We start from the raw sequence: 18,499 nt of genomic DNA on the forward strand, positions 1-18,499 counted from the left end.
AAATCATCAAATCAAACGATTCTCGACTTCCAGATATTTGAGGTCCTACAGACGCTAAGCTACAGAAAATAATTAGAGCAATCCAGGCAGTTAAAATATATATTTTAGCATGTGTCTTTGAGGTTGATTTCAGGCAGTAAAACGGTGCTTTTGTGGACACATGTTGGGAAACGACGAGTCCCAACGTTGCCAGAAGCGTGCAAAACAACGACGCATAGGCAATGCTATTCACAATAAACCAGGTGGAGATGGGGTTTGTTGTAGAACAGGTCGGACGTTCGACGAACATCACGATCCCCGATAGAAAATAGATCACCATTGTTACAAAATCCGAAGCTGCAATATTTATAAGCATCATGTGGAATGCTCTCCACGGCTTCGGCATACGAGACAGTGCCAGAAGCGACACCATGTTTCCAATCACTCCACAGACAGGAGCGACTATGGCAAATATGCGGAATCCTTCACTTTTAATGAAATAACAGAATAAGGGTGTAAACGATTCCCCGTTAAGTGTTTCTTTATCTTTGGCGTCGTCTGATAAGTTTGTTCTGTTCAAAACTTCCATTTTTGTCACTGATTGCCACAACGATAAAAACCGTAAGTGTAGACAACCTTGTCAGACATGTGTCAGAATTCCTAATATTTGCATTCGTTCCAGATGTTCTGCTCCTTTAACGTTTTTTTTTCTTATGTAGTAGAATGGTGAGAAATGGATAGACATGTTTTGATCCACTTTTTCTTGCCAACAAATAGGCCCTACCAGTGAACTGCGTGCATGGGCCTATTCCTAGTCTGTTGATTTTTTTCATCTACAACATAGATAACGCTTTGGTTCAACATTATAGGTGTTGGACAATAAGTGATCGATATAACTTGGACTGCTTCTAGTACATTGTAGGATTTATCATATAGGCCTGTGTCCACATAATATTGCAATTTGTAAAAGCCTATTGTGGTGCCTTCCCTGTATATTATAAATCAACTAATTGAAGGTAACTATCTGCACCCCTGGGAAATTATCATCGACATCAATTATCTTTGGACAAATTCAAAATGTCATACTTTCATAAGGAAATGCTCGGGGTCACGCCCGGCTATATATCACCTTGATCTGCTGGATTGGTCAGTGAACCAGAAACCGCGTAAACTACTTAACAATTTCACACTACAGTAGTCTACCACTGTACAGAAAATGCGATCCAAATCGATAAAGCCTTTTTAAACATATTTAATAAAATCTCCGTTTAGAGTAGCTAGTTCTATATTAAATAGTAATAACAACTTCGGAAACAAAAATTAGAATTAAATAGAAGGGGACATCAAATCACCCTCGAGCCAAGTTCATCTGCCTTGGAACACCCAAGGGTAATCGTGCCAGTTCTTCGTTTGTACATTGGACAACATTTCGCAATAAAATCGATCTGGAGTAAAATGCAGAATTTACAGTGGTATCAAAGCCAATTTCATCGATTTTATTAAATTTGTTCAAAAATACTTAAAATAGACTTTGGCCGATGATTTTGCATTATGATAGATGGACTAATAATAATTGTACGAATTTTAAGTGGCCTACTGTGTATTTGAGTTTATTGGTCAGGCTGATTAAGCAGACGTACAGACCATTGGCAGGCTGGAGTGATTGCAGGCCTACAGATTTAATTGTATAACTGATGGATAGGTTTAAGTCGTCATCAGCAAACTATATATTTGCAAGTCATTTATTTAACCAGTTACTCCCGTCTCCAGCCGTCACTCTTCCATTGTGGAGGAAGGAATAAAAAATCCTCTTCGGCGCTTTGATTGGTCAAAAACTTTTTGCACTTGCTCAGTTATGGCAACAAATATGGCGGTCCATGCAAAGTAAAAACACAATTTCGATGATACATTTTTGGAAACAGCAACTCTGCAAGAGAAGTTTAACGTATTCATGTATGTGGTGAAGCTGAAAAAGTGCAGCCGAAGACGCTGTGAAGTATCTAATTCTGCATGAACCATATCAACGCCTGGACTTATTTATGTACTTTACAGTTGATCAGTGATTTCGTCTCCTGTCCAAGTTGTCAGGAATGTGTAATTAATTTTGTCCCAAAACTGATATAGTTATTAATTGGAGCTGGATGGACAAACGTTAACATCAGTAAATGATGGTCCGAGCTGTGAGAAAGCTTCGTGCACAACCATGTAGTTTCCACTGAAACGTGTCGAAGTTGAACCAGCTGAAGATGTTCAAAAACGAATTTCAGGCAAGTTATTTTATTTTATTGTGGAGTGATGTTATTTCCAAAGATAAAGGTTGTTCGTTTAAGTAAAGCATATGTTATCTTTGTTGCTGCATTAGATTACAAACATTTTAAAGGGAAAATGAAAATTTAAAAATGAACTGATGAGACATTTTCTCATAAAAAAGGCTATAAAGTGTATTCAGCTTTAGTGTGATATCTTTATTCAGTATGTGTTGTTTATTCTTTAGGGTGGGCCTTTCTTTGAAGTGTTTTCAGCTCAAGGGAAGGACCCAGTGGCAAACTGGAAGTTGTCAGGTGGATCAGGGATACGTAAGGTTTGTAATAACGTGTGTGTGTTTGTGTGTGTGCGTGTGCGTGTGTGTGTGAAGATGAATAGATATAAAGGTTAAAAAAAGCGAACAAATTTCTTTCCTTGGCTTATGGTTATTCATCCAACTTCTGTTCAGAATATTTCTACAGCAAGTCCCTTATTAAACAGGCTCTAATTAAACTGGTTTAGTTTTTAATTTTAACTTTCTGAACATATTCATATTTATTTTGTCAGGTATATGATAAAGAAGTCAAAAGCTACATATACTCACTGGAGGGGTCGGGGGCAACCACCAAGATGCACATACCCAAGGACTCCAAACAGTCACTCACTTTAGTCCAGAGATTTCTCGTTTTCCAAGTCTGGGTACCAAAGGGGGGCGACTTCTCAATCGAGGTGGGGATCACTGACTTAAGCAACAGTAAAAGGCGACTCCATCTGTCCACCAGCAGCAAGGAAGCCAATCCTAACCCTCTGCACTCTAAGATACCACTTTCTGTGATAAAACGAGGGATTTGGACCAATCTGTGCCTGGATATGGTGTCTCTGGTTGGGGAGACGTGGAGGGGTCAGACCTATAAGGCTATTGAGAGTATTACCCTGAGTGCCAACTGTCGTGTGAGGAGGATATTCACGATGAAAGTGCAGCCTGCGGACAACACTGATGACGAAGGTAGGGGGGTTTCCTGTAAAGCTGTCAAGTTATATGAAGCATTACATTATTTTTTTACATGAACATATGAATTTTTCATTCAGTCATATAAAGGAATTAAGTTATTTGAGTTGTGTTGCTACACTCTGTATGGGTTTTTCCCCATTAATGTTTTTCATTTATATGAGTTCATTGTGCTTCAAAAATTTGTTCCAACTTTTTCAGACAAACAAGAGTGTAATTGTTTATAATTCCCCTTTGTAACATTCATTTAGAATTTGTATCTAAATAATAATAATAATAATATTGTATTATTATGTTTTTTGGTAAATTTGGTTCATTTCTTTAATTTGTAAAATAGCTTGTAAACTTTGGCTCATTCCTTTAATTTGAAAAACTTCTTGTCACCTTCAGAATTGTATGGTCTCTCTGGCACTAACAGCTGTGAGATTGATGTGATACCAAAACAGTGTCAGCTAGCATCTGATGTCAGTCATGTCACACAGGTTAGGAAGCCGCCTTTGGCAGATTTTGCCCTTTTTATTTGTGAAAGAGGGTATAGACAGCTGCTATTTTTCTCATCCTGTATCTTGGTAACCAGAAAAACTTGACGGTAATGCCTATAACTTTAGTTAAACACAGTATCCCCTCCCCCCCCAAAAAAATAAAATAAAATAAATAAAATTATATATATATATATATATATATATATATATATATATATATATATATATATATTATGAAGCGTACAGATTGAAACTTGATTACTTGAAGTAACATACGGAATGAAACATACCAGATTTTATAACTACTTTAAATATAGATGGAGTATAATAAATTTAACAGTAAAGACATTGAACTAATTGAAAATTTCATCTTTTTTTTCTTTTTGTCTCAAGGTGCTTTCCCTGACAAAGATACGCCAAGCAGAATTTGTGATGAGAGGAGGCGAGGGTCCTAGATCACGGACAACATCCGCCACCTCTGACATTGGTAAATGTATTGTTTGTATTTTCTATTTACTGTGTTCTGGCTCAGAATGCACATGTCAGATGTTTTTTATCGGAGATGCCAAATTAAATTTTGTGTCATGAATGAGAGTTAGGTGTCAAAAGTGTAGAAGTATTCATTTCTACTAGATTTTCTTTGTATAACAAACGACAAGATGAAATCTAAAGATAACAATAACTATTTCCACAGATCTGAATGCCAGTGGAAGGAAGTCAGCTGGGGACTCGTTCCACATTGCCTTTGGCTCCAAGGTGACAGCTCCTGCCCCAGGCTCTGCTGGGAGGAAAGGAACAGCTGGAAAAGAGGTGTGTGTACATGCTTTCGTGTGCACGTGTTTATGTGTGTGAATGTGGATGAGTGTGTTTGTGTATCAAGTTAATTCAGAAATCAAGTCAAGTCACCCCTTTTTATATTTTCAATAAAAATACCTTTTAAAAGGATTGAGTTACTTCAAGAAAATCCAGGACTCTTAATATGTTATACCCCTATCAACAACTATACTACTGGTAGATTATAGTCGTTGATGCTGTGTCAACTTGGTCAGGTTTTAAAGCTTGTTGTTATTTGCCTCCAGGGTGGTGCCACCAGCAGAACCAGTCGGTCCTCCCACTCGCGGTCCAAGCAGCAGACCGGAGAGGCCGGTGACCAGGGGACCACAAAGAGGGTGGACAAACTGGTCATTCATCAACAGGCTGGCGGGTCTAATCACAGCCGTAATCCGTCCGACCCAGGCACCCATATACAGGACCCGGATACTTCTGTGGATAAAGGTAGGCTAGTGGATATTGTTCTATTGTTCTAGGTAGATCAACCCATTGCCAGGGGGACTCTTGCTGAATGCAATCAGATTAACAAGCCACTCTTGATGTTGAGTAAAAAGTATAAAAGCTGGTGATCATACAAAGATGTTGGAAACGAGACGTGCCATGTTAAACTGTCCATCTGATTGCATTTGGCAAAAGGCCTGTGGAGTGTGAACTATCTACAGAGAATGAACCCATAGAATTTAAGTTTCTTTGTAACCCCTATACTTAATAATAAGTTCTGTCATTGTAGACTGCAGGGAATTTGCAATATAAACAACCATGGCCAATCTGTGACTAATTTCTGAATTTCAAATAAGCTATGAAATTGTAATTAGCAGATCTGCCTATGACAAACACAGTGCACCTTTTGTTCCATTTTAGGTAATTTAGGCGGCAGTAGCACATGGGCAGGAAAAATAGATCAAAATGACGAGCAACCATTCAAAGTGCCTGCCAATCCCCCAGGGAGGGAGCAAGCAGGGGAGATGAAGTTTCAGCCCCACCCTCCCAGAGAGCCATCAACGGAGAGAGTCAGGAGGAAGGTCCGCATCAAGAGTGGAGGCAAAGAAAGAACCTCCACTGCTCATTCAGGTAATTAGAAAGATTATGTTTAGATGTGTATACTTTTATGAAGATAGAAAGGCAATTTGCCTAATTACAGTCTAGTTATGTGCATGGTCCATTGAAACATTTATTTTCACAGGAAAAAACTCTATTTGTTGATGTTAAACAGTATGATTATTACTATTGCAAGAAATATGCTTGTGTTACCCGATTAAGTGTCAGTTGACATCATAGACAAGTTTATTCTTTAACTTGATATGCATCCAAATATATTTTGAGTTTACTTGTCAGTAACTTTGCCTTAATTAATGATTTTCTAGGTGACACCAACCAGTCAAACACATTATCACCTGTGCCACCAGGGGGCAATCTGTCTCCTATCAACTCCCAAGAAGGTCCCAAGGCCAAACCAAAGTCGCCAAAGATTTACACCTCCCTCTCACCACGTGAAGTCAGAGGGGTTGAAAAAGAGAAAAGTCCCAGGTAAAAAATCTGTGGTTAAGGTAGATCGGTCGTTACGTAATTTGACGATTTGCGCAATTTCAGCGCATCGTCAATCGTCTCTAACGACACTTCAGTCTGTTTTATCAATTTGAGGAAATAAAACAATTATCTATAAGATAAACACACATTATCAACTTGTCTGTAACTCTGTATGATCGATACAGATTTTCGACAACGTTTGTCGACTATGATTCCATATAGGTTAATACGACAACTGTAGCACGTTCATAGACTTGCCCTTCAAGAAATCGTTGGAATAGCTCCTTTTCCAATTTGAATTGGCACTAGAAAATGTATGACAGCTAAAGCTCACAAATTATGCACGTAGGTGCTATGTCATGTAAAGAATAAGTGTTTTAAATTCCAATCAAAGCGGCTGCGTATATTTTGAGGTAGAACGCCCTGAATGTGCTGCTGTAGTTTAGATTTCGACGAAAACCGGAAGTGCGTCGTAACCCCACTCATTTGGACTTAGAGAAATTTAGACTGAGAAATATTTCGTAGCTTATACAAATGTTCAGAAAATGGCCATAGGGTCTACAGCTTGAAGAAAATTCACTAATCAAAATTGAAACTGCGTTATATTATACAGAAAAATTGTGCACTTCTGACCTTGACTTGTCAGTGTAAACAAAGTGTACTGAACGCACCGCAAGCAAGCACGCGAATGCCGCATTTGATACTTTGTATCAGACGCTTCATTTTACTTGACAACACAGTGTTTACGATGTCACGTTCATGTTATATTCATTAATAAATAACAACGGCAATAAACTATTTTCATATGCATGAGAATTTCCCTTATTATTCTCTTCAATAATTTTGTTGTAAAGTTAATGGCTTACACCTTCTCATCAGTTTGACAAATCTGAAAATAGCTGAGAATAGGCCTACTCACTTCAACTGTTAAACATAATGAAAGTTTTAAATGTACTTAGATGTCTCTTCACACACACACACACACACACACACAAAAATCATAAAAAATAACGATTTAGTGAAAAACACCCATTTCCCCATTGATTTGATTGGGGACTAGTGCGTCACGCAGGGTGTAGCGCACTTCAACTTGGCGTAGTTCTCTTATTTGGTCGGTGACCCCCAACTTTTTTGGCAAAATTAAAATCTACTTGGATGCCTCTTTACACAAAAAAAAAAAAGTTTTTTTAAAAAATTCAAACGTTAGAAAAATCATAAAAAATAACGTTTTGGTGAAAAACACCCATTTCCCCATTGATTTGATTGGGGACTAGTGCGTCACGCAGGGTGTAGCGCACTTCAACTTGGCGTAGTTCTCTTATTTGGTCGGTGACCCCCAATTTTTTTGGTAAAATTTAAATGTACTTGGAGGCCTCTTTACACAAAAAAATTTTTAAAAAAATTCGAACGTCAGAAAGTCATAAAAAATAATGCTTTAGTGAGAAAACCCCCATTTTCCCATTGATTTGAATGGGGACTAGTGCGATATGCAGGGTGTATCATATTTGGGGCTAGTTCTCTTATTTGGTCGGTGACCCCCAATTTTTTTTGCAAATTTTTAATGTACTTGGGTGTCTCTTCAAACAAAAAAAATTTTAAAAAAATTCGAACGTTGGAACATGTAACGACCGATCTACCTTAAGTAAAATGCAAAAATTAACTTGATTTGGAATGCTACATTAATGTTGATGATATAAATTTCCTTTCCTTTATAATGAATGACTTTGAAGTTGTCTGATATTTTTCACATTTGACAAATGTTAACTGTTTTACATTTATATTTATACTTCTGCAAAGAGCAGTCTGGATGCTTCATTGAGTTTGGGATCAAAACTAAAGATATGTTATTGAGTCTTTTTGGATAAAGATTTGATCTCATAGCACCTTTTTATTTTATGTAATTTATTTATATAATTTATTTTTATTAAGCAGATTTGAATAAATTTACATTGCAATTATTACTATGAAAATAAGAAGTATTAATATATTTTAAGGATTTTAAGACATCTTTTTATGTTATATGTTTAGCTTGAAGTCGACAGCAGTGCAGTCCCCCAGAGAGTGGATAGAGGAGGACATCAAGCTACACGAGTCTCAGAGTGACATGAGGAAAAGTCGCCAGCTAGAAAAAAATAAGAACAAGAAGGAAACAGGAGTGGGTCCCCGGCTGTCGGATGATTATGAAGGTATCTGTTTAATTATTAATAAATGTTGAGTGCTGTAATTTGCATGGGATAGTCTATCATCAAATGCTCTTACACAAAATGTGGTTACAAATTTTTTGACATCATATCTTAATGGAGTGATTATTGTATACCTCTTGATTGTGTCAAGTGAATTATATAATCACAATAATGTTCATTTTATTATTTTTCTGCATCTTTAAGTAAAAATAGATCATTCTAACTCCACTTCATTAAACAAAAAGTATGCTAGACTAGTGTGGTTTTAAAATATGCCAATTTCCTAAATCCAGATATGTCACCCAGACACCAGGGGGAGTTACAAGATCAAGACGAGTCCCTCACTGATGTTATTGCAGCATTGAGAGGAACAGAACTGAGGAGTACACGTTTCAATGATGTTGACAATGATAACGATGAGGATGATGGTATTGTGGCAGAGTATGAAGACTCCGATGAGTAAGTAATCTTGATAAGAGTCTGAAGTAATACATTATGGGGGGAGGTATGATTGTATTGTCTAAGATCAAAGAAATAGAGTACAAGCACAATGTAATACTTGTGAAATTAGTCTTCATTAAGGGATTACTCCAACTATAGCAGAAAAATATGTAATTTATTATAAAATGGAGCCAGAATTGTTTCGGAAATGTGCCAGTTTTAAATGAATCAGCTTTTAGCTCATTAAGCACATCAGTCTATGTATTTTGCAGCTTCTCTCTCATAAAAAGACAAAAATCACATGTTTCTGAGTAATGTTGCACGCACATTTTCTTGCAACCAATCAGCAGTGAGCCAGTGATAAAGGCTGAGCTCTTCCTTGTGCTATGCTTTATACAACAATCCTTCTTTATCTCCAGGGAACCGGTTGGTCCCCCTCAGAAGGTGAAGACGCATCATTCTCGTGCCTTGAAGGAAGACGGTGTGTACCTGTTTGCCTCCCCACCAAAGTCTGCTCCTAGCAGGTCCCCAACGTTAGAAGATGAAAGCAGGGTAAGCAGTGTGCATTGTATAGATATAACTGGAACTGTGTTCATGTACTTCAGCAAAAATAAAAATGTTTTACATAGGAAGCTTTAACAGAGAGTCAAGGTTTTGTCTGTTTCACTCCAGTATAAACTTTTCATGTTTTAAAATTATCATATGTTTGAGTTCTGACTTCAGTGTGTTGGAATAACTGTTTCAAGACCTGTTAACCAAATTGCTTGTTTATCCATTTTTTCTTTGTTAATCCATTCATTCTTTAGCTGCTGTTTTTGTGTCTGTCTGCCAGATAATGTGGGTCAGATACATTGTCTGTCTGTCAGTCTCATCTGCTTTACATTGTTTTTTCATTCATTTAAATATTCATTCTTTCAAGGTTCACAAAAATAACACCAGGAAATCCTCAGCCAAGAGGAGCCTTGAAGGACATTACCCCACAAAGAAAGGAGCTGGCCCCGATGATGCCTTTATATTAGACAGCAGTAGTGATGATGATAATGATATTAAGGATGAGGATCATGACATAACGAGGCTAGATTCACTGAGAGACAGTGAGGTAATAGAGACTAGTCACGAGAATAGGACTAAATTAAGGAGTAGTAAAAGTAGGGATTTTAAAACATCAAAATACAAGGCTAAAGAGGATGTAATAGAAGAAACTGGATATGATGATGGTGGTCAGAGGACTGTGGGCTCAGAGAATGAGGTTGTGAACTTGGACAGACTTTCACATGACAAACCACAAATCAAAACCAGAACTTCAACCACTAATAATATCAACGAAAAAATTGCTCAAAAGTCTAAACCAGTTCCGCCTCCCATTGGAGCTGGCAAGACACCAAGAATGACAGCTCCGAGAATTCACAGCCCGCGGATCTCCAATGAGGAGCCACGCCCATCTAGTTCCAAAAGGTCACAGGGGTCAAATTCGTCCAATGACAGTGGACAAACCCTCCAGGCATCACATAATATGGATTTATTAAAGACGAACGGGAGCAGTGCCAGCGGGGGATCTGTTAGCCCACGGGGGAGTTATTCAAGATGCAGTATTAGTAAGAAGTCGCTTCGGGAGATTTCCAAAGATGATGCAAGATTGTCACAGGTCAGTAAAATTGCTTTTAAAAATTATTTCAAGAAGTTAACATAATTGATGTTGTATTTGTAATTTATTTATTAGAATACAAGAGAAAGTTTCAAGTAAAAGTGTTCAGGTTTTTGATGAAAAAAGTATAGATTTTGTCAAGTAATGTGAAAACACAGCTGAAGGTGTTTATTTCTTCCACAGGGTAATTGCCTATACCTGCTTGAAGTACTTCAGACTTATGTAAAATGTGTTTCTTTTCTATTCAGAACAAACAGTATGACTTCACCAAGTACCAGATGGCAGATCTCTCCGAGTCATTTGAGGCCCGAATGCTGGCTAGTCTCAAACGAGAGGCAGAAGAGGAAATGGAGGAGGGGGGAGGACAATATGAAGGAGGTAGCCAGAACAGCCAACAGCAGAAAAATTCATCCAATCAGGGGATAGATAAACATTTGTATGGGGATGATGACTTGAGCAGCTCAAGTGATGATACATCTTTTAGTACATTTAGAGGACAGGTAAGTAAATAATTGTTGTAACTGTTCAATAAAAGTCCATGAGTCCTTGTAGAACACTGACAAAGGTCTTGGACGAGGAAGATTTACCTTAGGAAACTCTGAGATAGGCTTCAAAAATTGTTAATGAGACAGTTTTAGCTTGAAGTTTGTAACAATACTATTCCTAGGCTACTACACATTTTCAGATGAATTTCCATTTGGAATTCCTAAAACAGTGTTTTGTTTTTCCCAGGCTCCAGCTCTCCAATCTCATCACTACCAAGATGAGATGCATCTCCCAACGTCACGGATGAGTGAAGATCCCCTCGCCATGTCTAATCCTAGGTAAAATATTTGTTTGATCAAGTATGTTGCTGCTGTCAAGTTGTATTGAGATACTGTTCTTGATTGAGATTGGTTTTGTATTTTGAATTACTTGTGGCAAGATTTGCCAACTTGTAGAATATGTACAAGATTTCCTGAAAACTGAGAAGTTTAGAAGGAACTTTCTGAGCAGTAAATGTTTATCCAATTTTGTCAAGAGGTGGAAGGTTATGAAAGTAATTCTGGCAGTCATATATGTTTGTACTTGTATATTTAGTGTGGGGAATGTGGAAACTTCTCCCCTTTGTATGAAAAAATTACATATTTAATTTGAAAATTTCAGGGATTGGACTGGTGCTTTCAGCCCTCCTATAGTTTTACCCTCAGAGATGAAGCATGACCCAGATCCCAGTGAGCTGTCCCCAGGGAAACTAGAACCCAGAGGATCCCCCAGGAAAGGGGACAAGAAAAGCACTTCAAGATCTCCAGGTAGAAAAAAGATGATCCCTCTGGATTATAGCTCCAATGTATATTAGCTTTTTCATTTGAAAAATCATCTCTAATTTTTTTTTAGGAAGCTGATCTCGTTAGAAAATAAAAGTTTCTTAAATGCAAAAAATTCCTTTGCTCCGAATTTTTCAAAAGCATGCAACATACATGTTTAATTGATGTTCTCTATTTATTTATTTATTTTTCAGATGGGAGGCGGGGCAGGCTACCCAGTAAGACAGATGAAGACATTGGCCATGAAGAAGATGAGCTGGACCTGCTCTATGACCCCTGCCTTAACTGTTATTTTGACCCCAAAACTTGCAAATACTATGAGCTAGTATGATGCTGAATAACTTAAAATCATTTATTATCTGTTGAAATTGGCAATGTTTGTGATATGGTCCCTTGACTCCCTCTGTGAGAGTCATGATTTTTGTGCAAGATAGTTCTTTGCTTATCCTGAGTTTCTGAGTTCCTCCTCTGTGATAACATGCAATTTACTGGAAACTGTAGAAGAATGCTGATAGCTATATATTTATACTCAAAATTTGTTACCTTTTAGTTGATTGTGATTGATACGGTATACCGTGGCCGTGAAGAAAAAAGTGATGAAAATTCTAGGTAAATTGAGCTTTTGTTAAGGTCAAATTTGTTAAGGTCAGTTGCCTGTTGTTTACATACATCAGTAAATTTTAGATATTTAAAAGGATTTTTTATAAATTGCTTACTAAAGTTCCTGTTTATGGAAGGACATGTACTAGACAGAAACGGGAGCCCAGAGTGTGATAAGATCAGTTTGTGATACTGTGCAGCTGTAATGTATTGTTATATGAATTGATTGGTGATAAAAGTTTGCGATGGACTCTATTCAGCCATATCTTGCTACCTTATACTTTCATACTGTGAATTATAATAACAATGATTTATTATTATTATTATTATTATTATTATTATTATTAAAGCAGTGCCTTGCTTACTTCATAGGACCTACCCCAATCTGCTGTTAGAAACTTGCTATAAGTCTCTTTCAGCCTCAGTGTTATTGTACTCTATACCACTGGCCAGCTGGATGATGTCATCATTATTCATTTTTTATTAATTTATTTATCATTAGTATTGTTATTGGAAAAATTAGTTGTACAACAATTCCAGAGAAATGTGAGAAAATTCTCACTTGTCGAGGTTAGTGTTATGGAGACTTAACAGCAGTGACTCTGAAGACCTTTCTAGTGATGAGATAATGAGATAGTTTTAAAAAACGCTCAAGCATATTGCTGCAGCATTTGTGTTGTGTTTTGGATAAATTATCAGTCTTTGCAAGAAAATTTTGCAAAATTTGTTGTGACTAATGCAGTATTATTAGTAAAAATCCAATATTAGTCCTTGTCTGGTCAGCGACCGCTAACAAGTTTGTTATTCCTATCAAACGGCAGCAATAAACGGCTTGTAAGTTCCAGTCGCAGTAAATAAATAAAATGAAATAAATTAAAGTTTACTGAATTTTTTGCTAAATTTTTCAATTACACAGTCACATTTTCTTTCTCCACCAAGAGTTATAAATAAACGACGTTCTGGCATATATACTTTCACCAGCTTATCTCTGTGAACTCATTACACACCAAATTGCACGTTAAGATTTAAGGATCAATTATTATTAAAACCTCATAATATCCGAGACTAATAACAATTGGAGAAAATTTTTGAACATGCGGCCCCATATAAATGGAATCAGTTGCCATCAAAACTTAGGAATATAAACTCGGCGGCTGATTTTGAAAAAGCTCTGAAAACTTCATCTTTGTAAAACGTTTTATGATTGACCATTTTTATACTCAAAGGGATAATAACACTTCGTGTGATATCTATATTTCACAATAAAAACATTGTGAATAACTCATAGAAATATAATATGTTTTGTTTTACCACAAAAACGGCAGATATAGCTATTTTTTCTGATATCTGAGCTAGTCTTTAGACCACGTGACCTCCATTGATGGCTATACTCTGTTAAAATCTCTTAAGAGATTTTAACAAAAAACCAAACTTTTTAGAAAAAAAACAGGGACTAACTTTGAATGTAAAAATGGGAAAATTGTTGTTTACTCCAGGAAAATTAATTTTTTGGCCGAAACTAAGAGTTATTATCCCTTTAACAGACCATTATAATTGGACATTTTTCTCTTTACTTTAATAAATAACATCAAAATTAGACATTTTTCTCTGCACTTTTATTACAATTACTTTTTAATATTTAATAATCCTTTTATCTTTATATTTTATCTGTAAATTCTACAGAACATATTTTACGATTTTAGACTTTTAAAAATATATTATTATATATTATAAAAGATAAATGCCTTTATTCTTGAGCATTTTCAGCAAAAAGGAATACTAGGTCAACATACCATATCTCCTGTACATAGTATTATGCCCGCAATATATAAATGGATAGCGGCGACTCTAATGTGAGAGGACATGAGTCAATATGTAAAATATAATGTGTCTTAACTAGAATGAAGCTTTAAAGCTTAAAGCAATGTTAAAACAGTGCTGTAATTTATGAATAATGAGAAAATGTACACGAAAAATAGGTTTCATGTTAATAAGCAAAGAAGATAATATGCCATTATGAATTGCGTAATTTCTTTTCATTACAGATATTAATCTAAGTTTTGCCTGAACAAACGAAAACGTTTTTCATCCCACCATTTCGTTTTATATTATGCTGTTTGAAAACGCATCGTTTTTATAAATAAAGATACGTCACACCGAAGATTCAAAAGAAGGCAATAATTTGGAAATCCTCGGCAACACATTGCTATTCCTCTTCAAAGGGTGTTTTTCCGCGAATGCTTCAACCTTTTTATCCAAGTCCACTATCGTCTTAATATGTTGGAGTTTGTGGGTATCTAAGTTCAAGTTCCCGGCAGACGATTGGGGTCTTGACCCACGGCTTGACTTAGTTTCTCGCCGAAGCACGCTCATGGCACTTGCAGCTCTCGTTAGAGAGCGCGGCGACTGGAGCAGATCCGGAGCACTGCGATTTTTTCGCAGCGAATTTATAGTAGGGTGCTTCCCAACTTCGGGGTTCACGAGGTGATAATGTGTGACGTCATCAAACTTCACGTTTCTGCTGGTCATTTGAATTCGCTGCGCTTTAGCCGCCATCAGTTTTTCAGCCATTATGTAATCTGGAAGCGCCTCTCCCTTTTCAATCGCCTCCCCTATAGTACTCCGCACTTTTTCTTCGTAGGCTATTTTCATCAAGGTTCCTGACTTTTCAACCAGTTTATTACCCTCGTTTTTTGTTATACCCATACTAATTTGCCCCTTGATAAGAGGCGCGGCCGTTCGTTCACGCATGTCTTCGGTTTTGTCGGTAGCAATTTGCTCCTTGGGTTCCAGACTGTTCATTTCGTTGACTAAAGACCTTGTCCTTCCGTGAGTAAGAGCGCGTCTCAGTTCGCGCGTGCACGGCTTAGGGAAATTCATGTCGTGCAGATTGAACTTACTTTTCACGCCCAGCCAGCCGTCCCTGGGAGTGGCGGACATCGCCCGTATCCCACACTCCTCAGCGTGGTTTGCCTTGCCAGACGAGACTTTAAGGCGGTCATGATACGTCTGCTGACGGTCTATCTGCGACAGACTCTTTTGAAGGCGCTGGTCTTCGAAAGTGTTGAGGCGGTAAGCACGCATTACTCTACGGGAACTGACGGTCGGACGTTCCTTGTGTGGCATCTTTCAAGGTGCAGTTGTCTGAAATGAAATAACGGATATTTTGAGGCGGAACGATCATTTGTCAGATAACGAAATTTAACACATGTAATGTATTGTTCAGATGTCCCAGAGAAGTTAAGTAGAAGGTAACTGATTTCTTACTTAAAATCGGTCGGAAAATACTGGAATACTTCTTCGGGTAGGGTATTCCATCTCCTACTCTCCACTCGTGTTGAACTAAGCATTATAATTCATTTTTTATTATATTAGTACTAAGGTAAATGGTATATCTTGAATTTTATTCGAACAACCTATTTTATTTCATACATGTACTTACACGAGTGCACTGCAAACACATGGTGAAAAGAGTAAAAACACGTTTAATTTACCTGATTACTGCAGATTAATAAATCAAGTTAAATCAGTTGAATAAACAGCAATCCAAGCAACCAAAGAAGTTTATACTGTTTGCACATTCCAGTCCCATAGTAAATAACCCCAAGATGTGAAAACGGTGAGCAGGCGATACTGTAGTAATAGGATGTAACCATCTCACTGTTACAGAGGTTTCTCGCTTGTTTTCATTCGTCTTGTAAGTTTATTTTCGCACCTGTGTCACCGATTCTCTTGAGTTAAATGTAAATTTCACATCATAAAAATTAATTTATAATTGCATTTTGTATCCTAAATCGCTGACACGTTTTATTATCATAGCTGAAATTCAGCGGATGATACTGATTTTCGAATCAACGCGTTAATGTCAAAATGAAAAAAAAAATAGATAAGCAATGTCGCCTCCTCTGCTGGTGTCTTCCCCTTTACAGCTGAAGTACAGATACCCTATAAAAGGCTTTTTATCAATTTACCGGACACATTTTCCATGTGCTTAATAATTCATGTGAGTGTCTCCAACGACAACGGTCTTACAGAATCTCATTCCATTACGCGCACACATTTAAATGTCAGATACGAAGTTTCATACAGTAATTGAAGAAATGAGGAGAAAAATAGACATACGGGCTCTGAGACAAATAAGATAACAATGAAATTAGCTCCGTGTGCCTTTGTCGTGTTGAATTATCGACCTACTGAGTTCGACCTGCTTCGGAATGAGTGTCACAGAAATATTAGCACTGTCGCCAGTATCTCGAAGGTCCTAGGGAGTTTATGAGACTTTGTATTGTTTATCAAATATTAATACGTATTGTTTTATTCGGTGAAAACTGCACGCGAGTATATCTGAGATATTAAATGGTGGACTTTGACGTGTTTTTGCGCAAAATATATGATTTTCGAATTTTCCAATAGTTTCGTCGACAGTTTTCTGGGTACTTATATGATCTATAGACCATTACTATGTCGAGTTTTAACTCAGAAAGTACCCTTTACACTTACGTTGTTATCAACAGTTTTTCACTTGGCTTGGTATCCCAGTTTTAAAATCATTGCGTATTCAACTTGCTGCAAAGATTAAAACTAAATGAACATATTTACTGTATTTTCTCTTTAGAAGCATATCTTCGAAACACCTTACAATTGGTCTACAGACCTGTTATGATTCTTCTTAAAACTTTCCACGTATCAGATGTTTTCTTTGATAGGTACAGCTTACATGTATGACCAATTGTTCCATATATTTAAACTAAGTTACTATTAATTAAGGTAGACCCTTGCGGGAGGTGATGCGTTTTTAATAAATTCTATAAACAATTATGGGCCTATAATGATACAAGGTTTGTAGTATTTAAATTGTCCGACTGCTTCACACAGGTGCGACCTACCTTGGTGACTTCATCGACACTTGCAGGTAGCAATGTCACTAGTTATAGAATTGCGATGAAAAAAACAAGCAAACAAGCGCGGTCATAACCGTAAATCGATTGTCTCCTGCTCGTAAAGCAAACAAACAAAGAACAAAGATCATCACAATGGCGACCGTAGACGATGTGTCAGGGTATGAAGTATTACTGGCTGATGGAGCACGGAAAAACACCGTCCCAATGGTGTATATTCTTTGACCATACTCACCTTTAAAAAATAGTTTAGATTAAAATTCGGTTCACTGGTATCCAATGCGTTTCAAAGGTTGGAAACGGCAGACTTTTCCGTGTATGCCAGTATGATGCATCATTGTTTCTCCTTAATTTTGTGAACCGTGGTACACTGATATTTTACCCATCCGTTAAAGCCATGATGAACTTCACTATTGAAATAATACACAATGGTATCCAGTAGTCGAAAAATGCCTTTCTATTCCATAACGAAGTCACATTGTTGCTCCAGTACTCGGACATCTGTAGTCCTACATATTTCTAGTGTCTCGCTACAAGTGTGTGTAATGTTGTGCAGAATCCCTCTTCTTAGTTGGCCACTGGGTAGCGCGGATACTGAAATTGTAAACAGCATGCACGCTCCAAAATAAAAGGTTCTAAAGGCGTTCATTTGCCCGACTTCGCTGCCTTTCACGCTCCTGCTTATGCCAAATAAAACCCTTTCAGTCGTCGCCCTTAACAAAATTAAACAACACAATGCATTATGAACTGCGAAAATAAAATTGAACTGCGTGGCCGCTCTGGACTAGAAATCTATTAAATCACCTAACAACTAGTTTTTGTTACTTATGCTAAAACACGCTGGCCTTTTCTGCACATGATTAGTTTTCTAAATTAGAAAAAGGTACCCCTGCAGCATGATAAAAAGTCCGATTTCAACACAGTCATATGTTGAAACGCTGCTGTCAGTAAAATGAGAAAATACCTGACACAAATCAGTTATTGTTTCTGTGGGTTAATCAAAAAGTACTCATGTCAGCGGGCTAGATTTTTCATCTGAAAGTGACATTTAATTGAGTAAAAGATCCTTAATTGTTTTGACAAGCGCCTTTTTAAATTAGATTCCAGGTCTACGTATAAAATGTATGTTTGAATGTCATCGTGTTGTTGACAATCAGTGTTAATTCCTTCCGACAGATTTTATCCAAAAAAGATCGCATATTTGATTAAAGTAGGTACTTAAGTGTTTATATATTATCACCCCTTCGTAAGCTAATTAGAAAAATATATGGATGAAAAACGAAAATGGATTGACGAATATACCAAAAAAAAAAAAAAAAAAAAAAAAACCTACTTATGAAAAAGTGGCATTAT

The 18,499-nt window shown here is 37.0% G+C and overlaps 2 protein-coding genes across 2 annotated transcripts; one reads left to right on the forward strand and one right to left on the reverse strand.

Moving 5' to 3' along the window:
- The first annotated feature begins 1,824 nt into the window (after positions 1 to 1,824).
- Positions 1,825 to 13,126, forward strand: LOC106169816 (protein CFAP20DC). The gene is made up of 17 exons (XM_013549439.2): positions 1,825 to 2,246; positions 2,474 to 2,560; positions 2,791 to 3,229; positions 3,623 to 3,714; positions 4,108 to 4,201; positions 4,409 to 4,524; positions 4,794 to 4,989; positions 5,407 to 5,616; positions 5,910 to 6,072; positions 8,101 to 8,258; positions 8,549 to 8,714; positions 9,116 to 9,248; positions 9,616 to 10,341; positions 10,590 to 10,841; positions 11,074 to 11,165; positions 11,488 to 11,633; positions 11,843 to 13,126. Exons 1-17 carry the CDS (start codon positions 2,226 to 2,228, stop codon positions 11,977 to 11,979), a joined length of 3,228 nt encoding a protein of 1,075 aa, XP_013404893.2. The 5' UTR covers positions 1,825 to 2,225; the 3' UTR covers positions 11,980 to 13,126.
- A 721-nt stretch (positions 13,127 to 13,847) lies between these two features.
- LOC106169800 (uncharacterized) lies at positions 13,848 to 17,896 on the reverse strand. The gene is made up of 2 exons (XM_087015537.1): positions 17,382 to 17,896; positions 13,848 to 15,392 (listed from the first exon to the last, which is right to left on the reverse strand). Exon 2 carries the CDS (start codon positions 15,372 to 15,374, stop codon positions 14,400 to 14,402), a length of 975 nt encoding a protein of 324 aa, XP_086871663.1. The 5' UTR covers positions 15,375 to 15,392; positions 17,382 to 17,896; the 3' UTR covers positions 13,848 to 14,399.
- Between the last annotated feature and the right edge of the window lie 603 nt (positions 17,897 to 18,499).

Source organism: Lingula anatina, chromosome 6 (assembly GCF_051362555.1).
Source record: "Lingula anatina isolate TDL-2025a chromosome 6, LinAna3.0, whole genome shotgun sequence".
In the NCBI taxonomy this organism is placed as follows: domain Eukaryota; kingdom Metazoa; phylum Brachiopoda; class Lingulata; order Lingulida; family Lingulidae; genus Lingula; species Lingula anatina.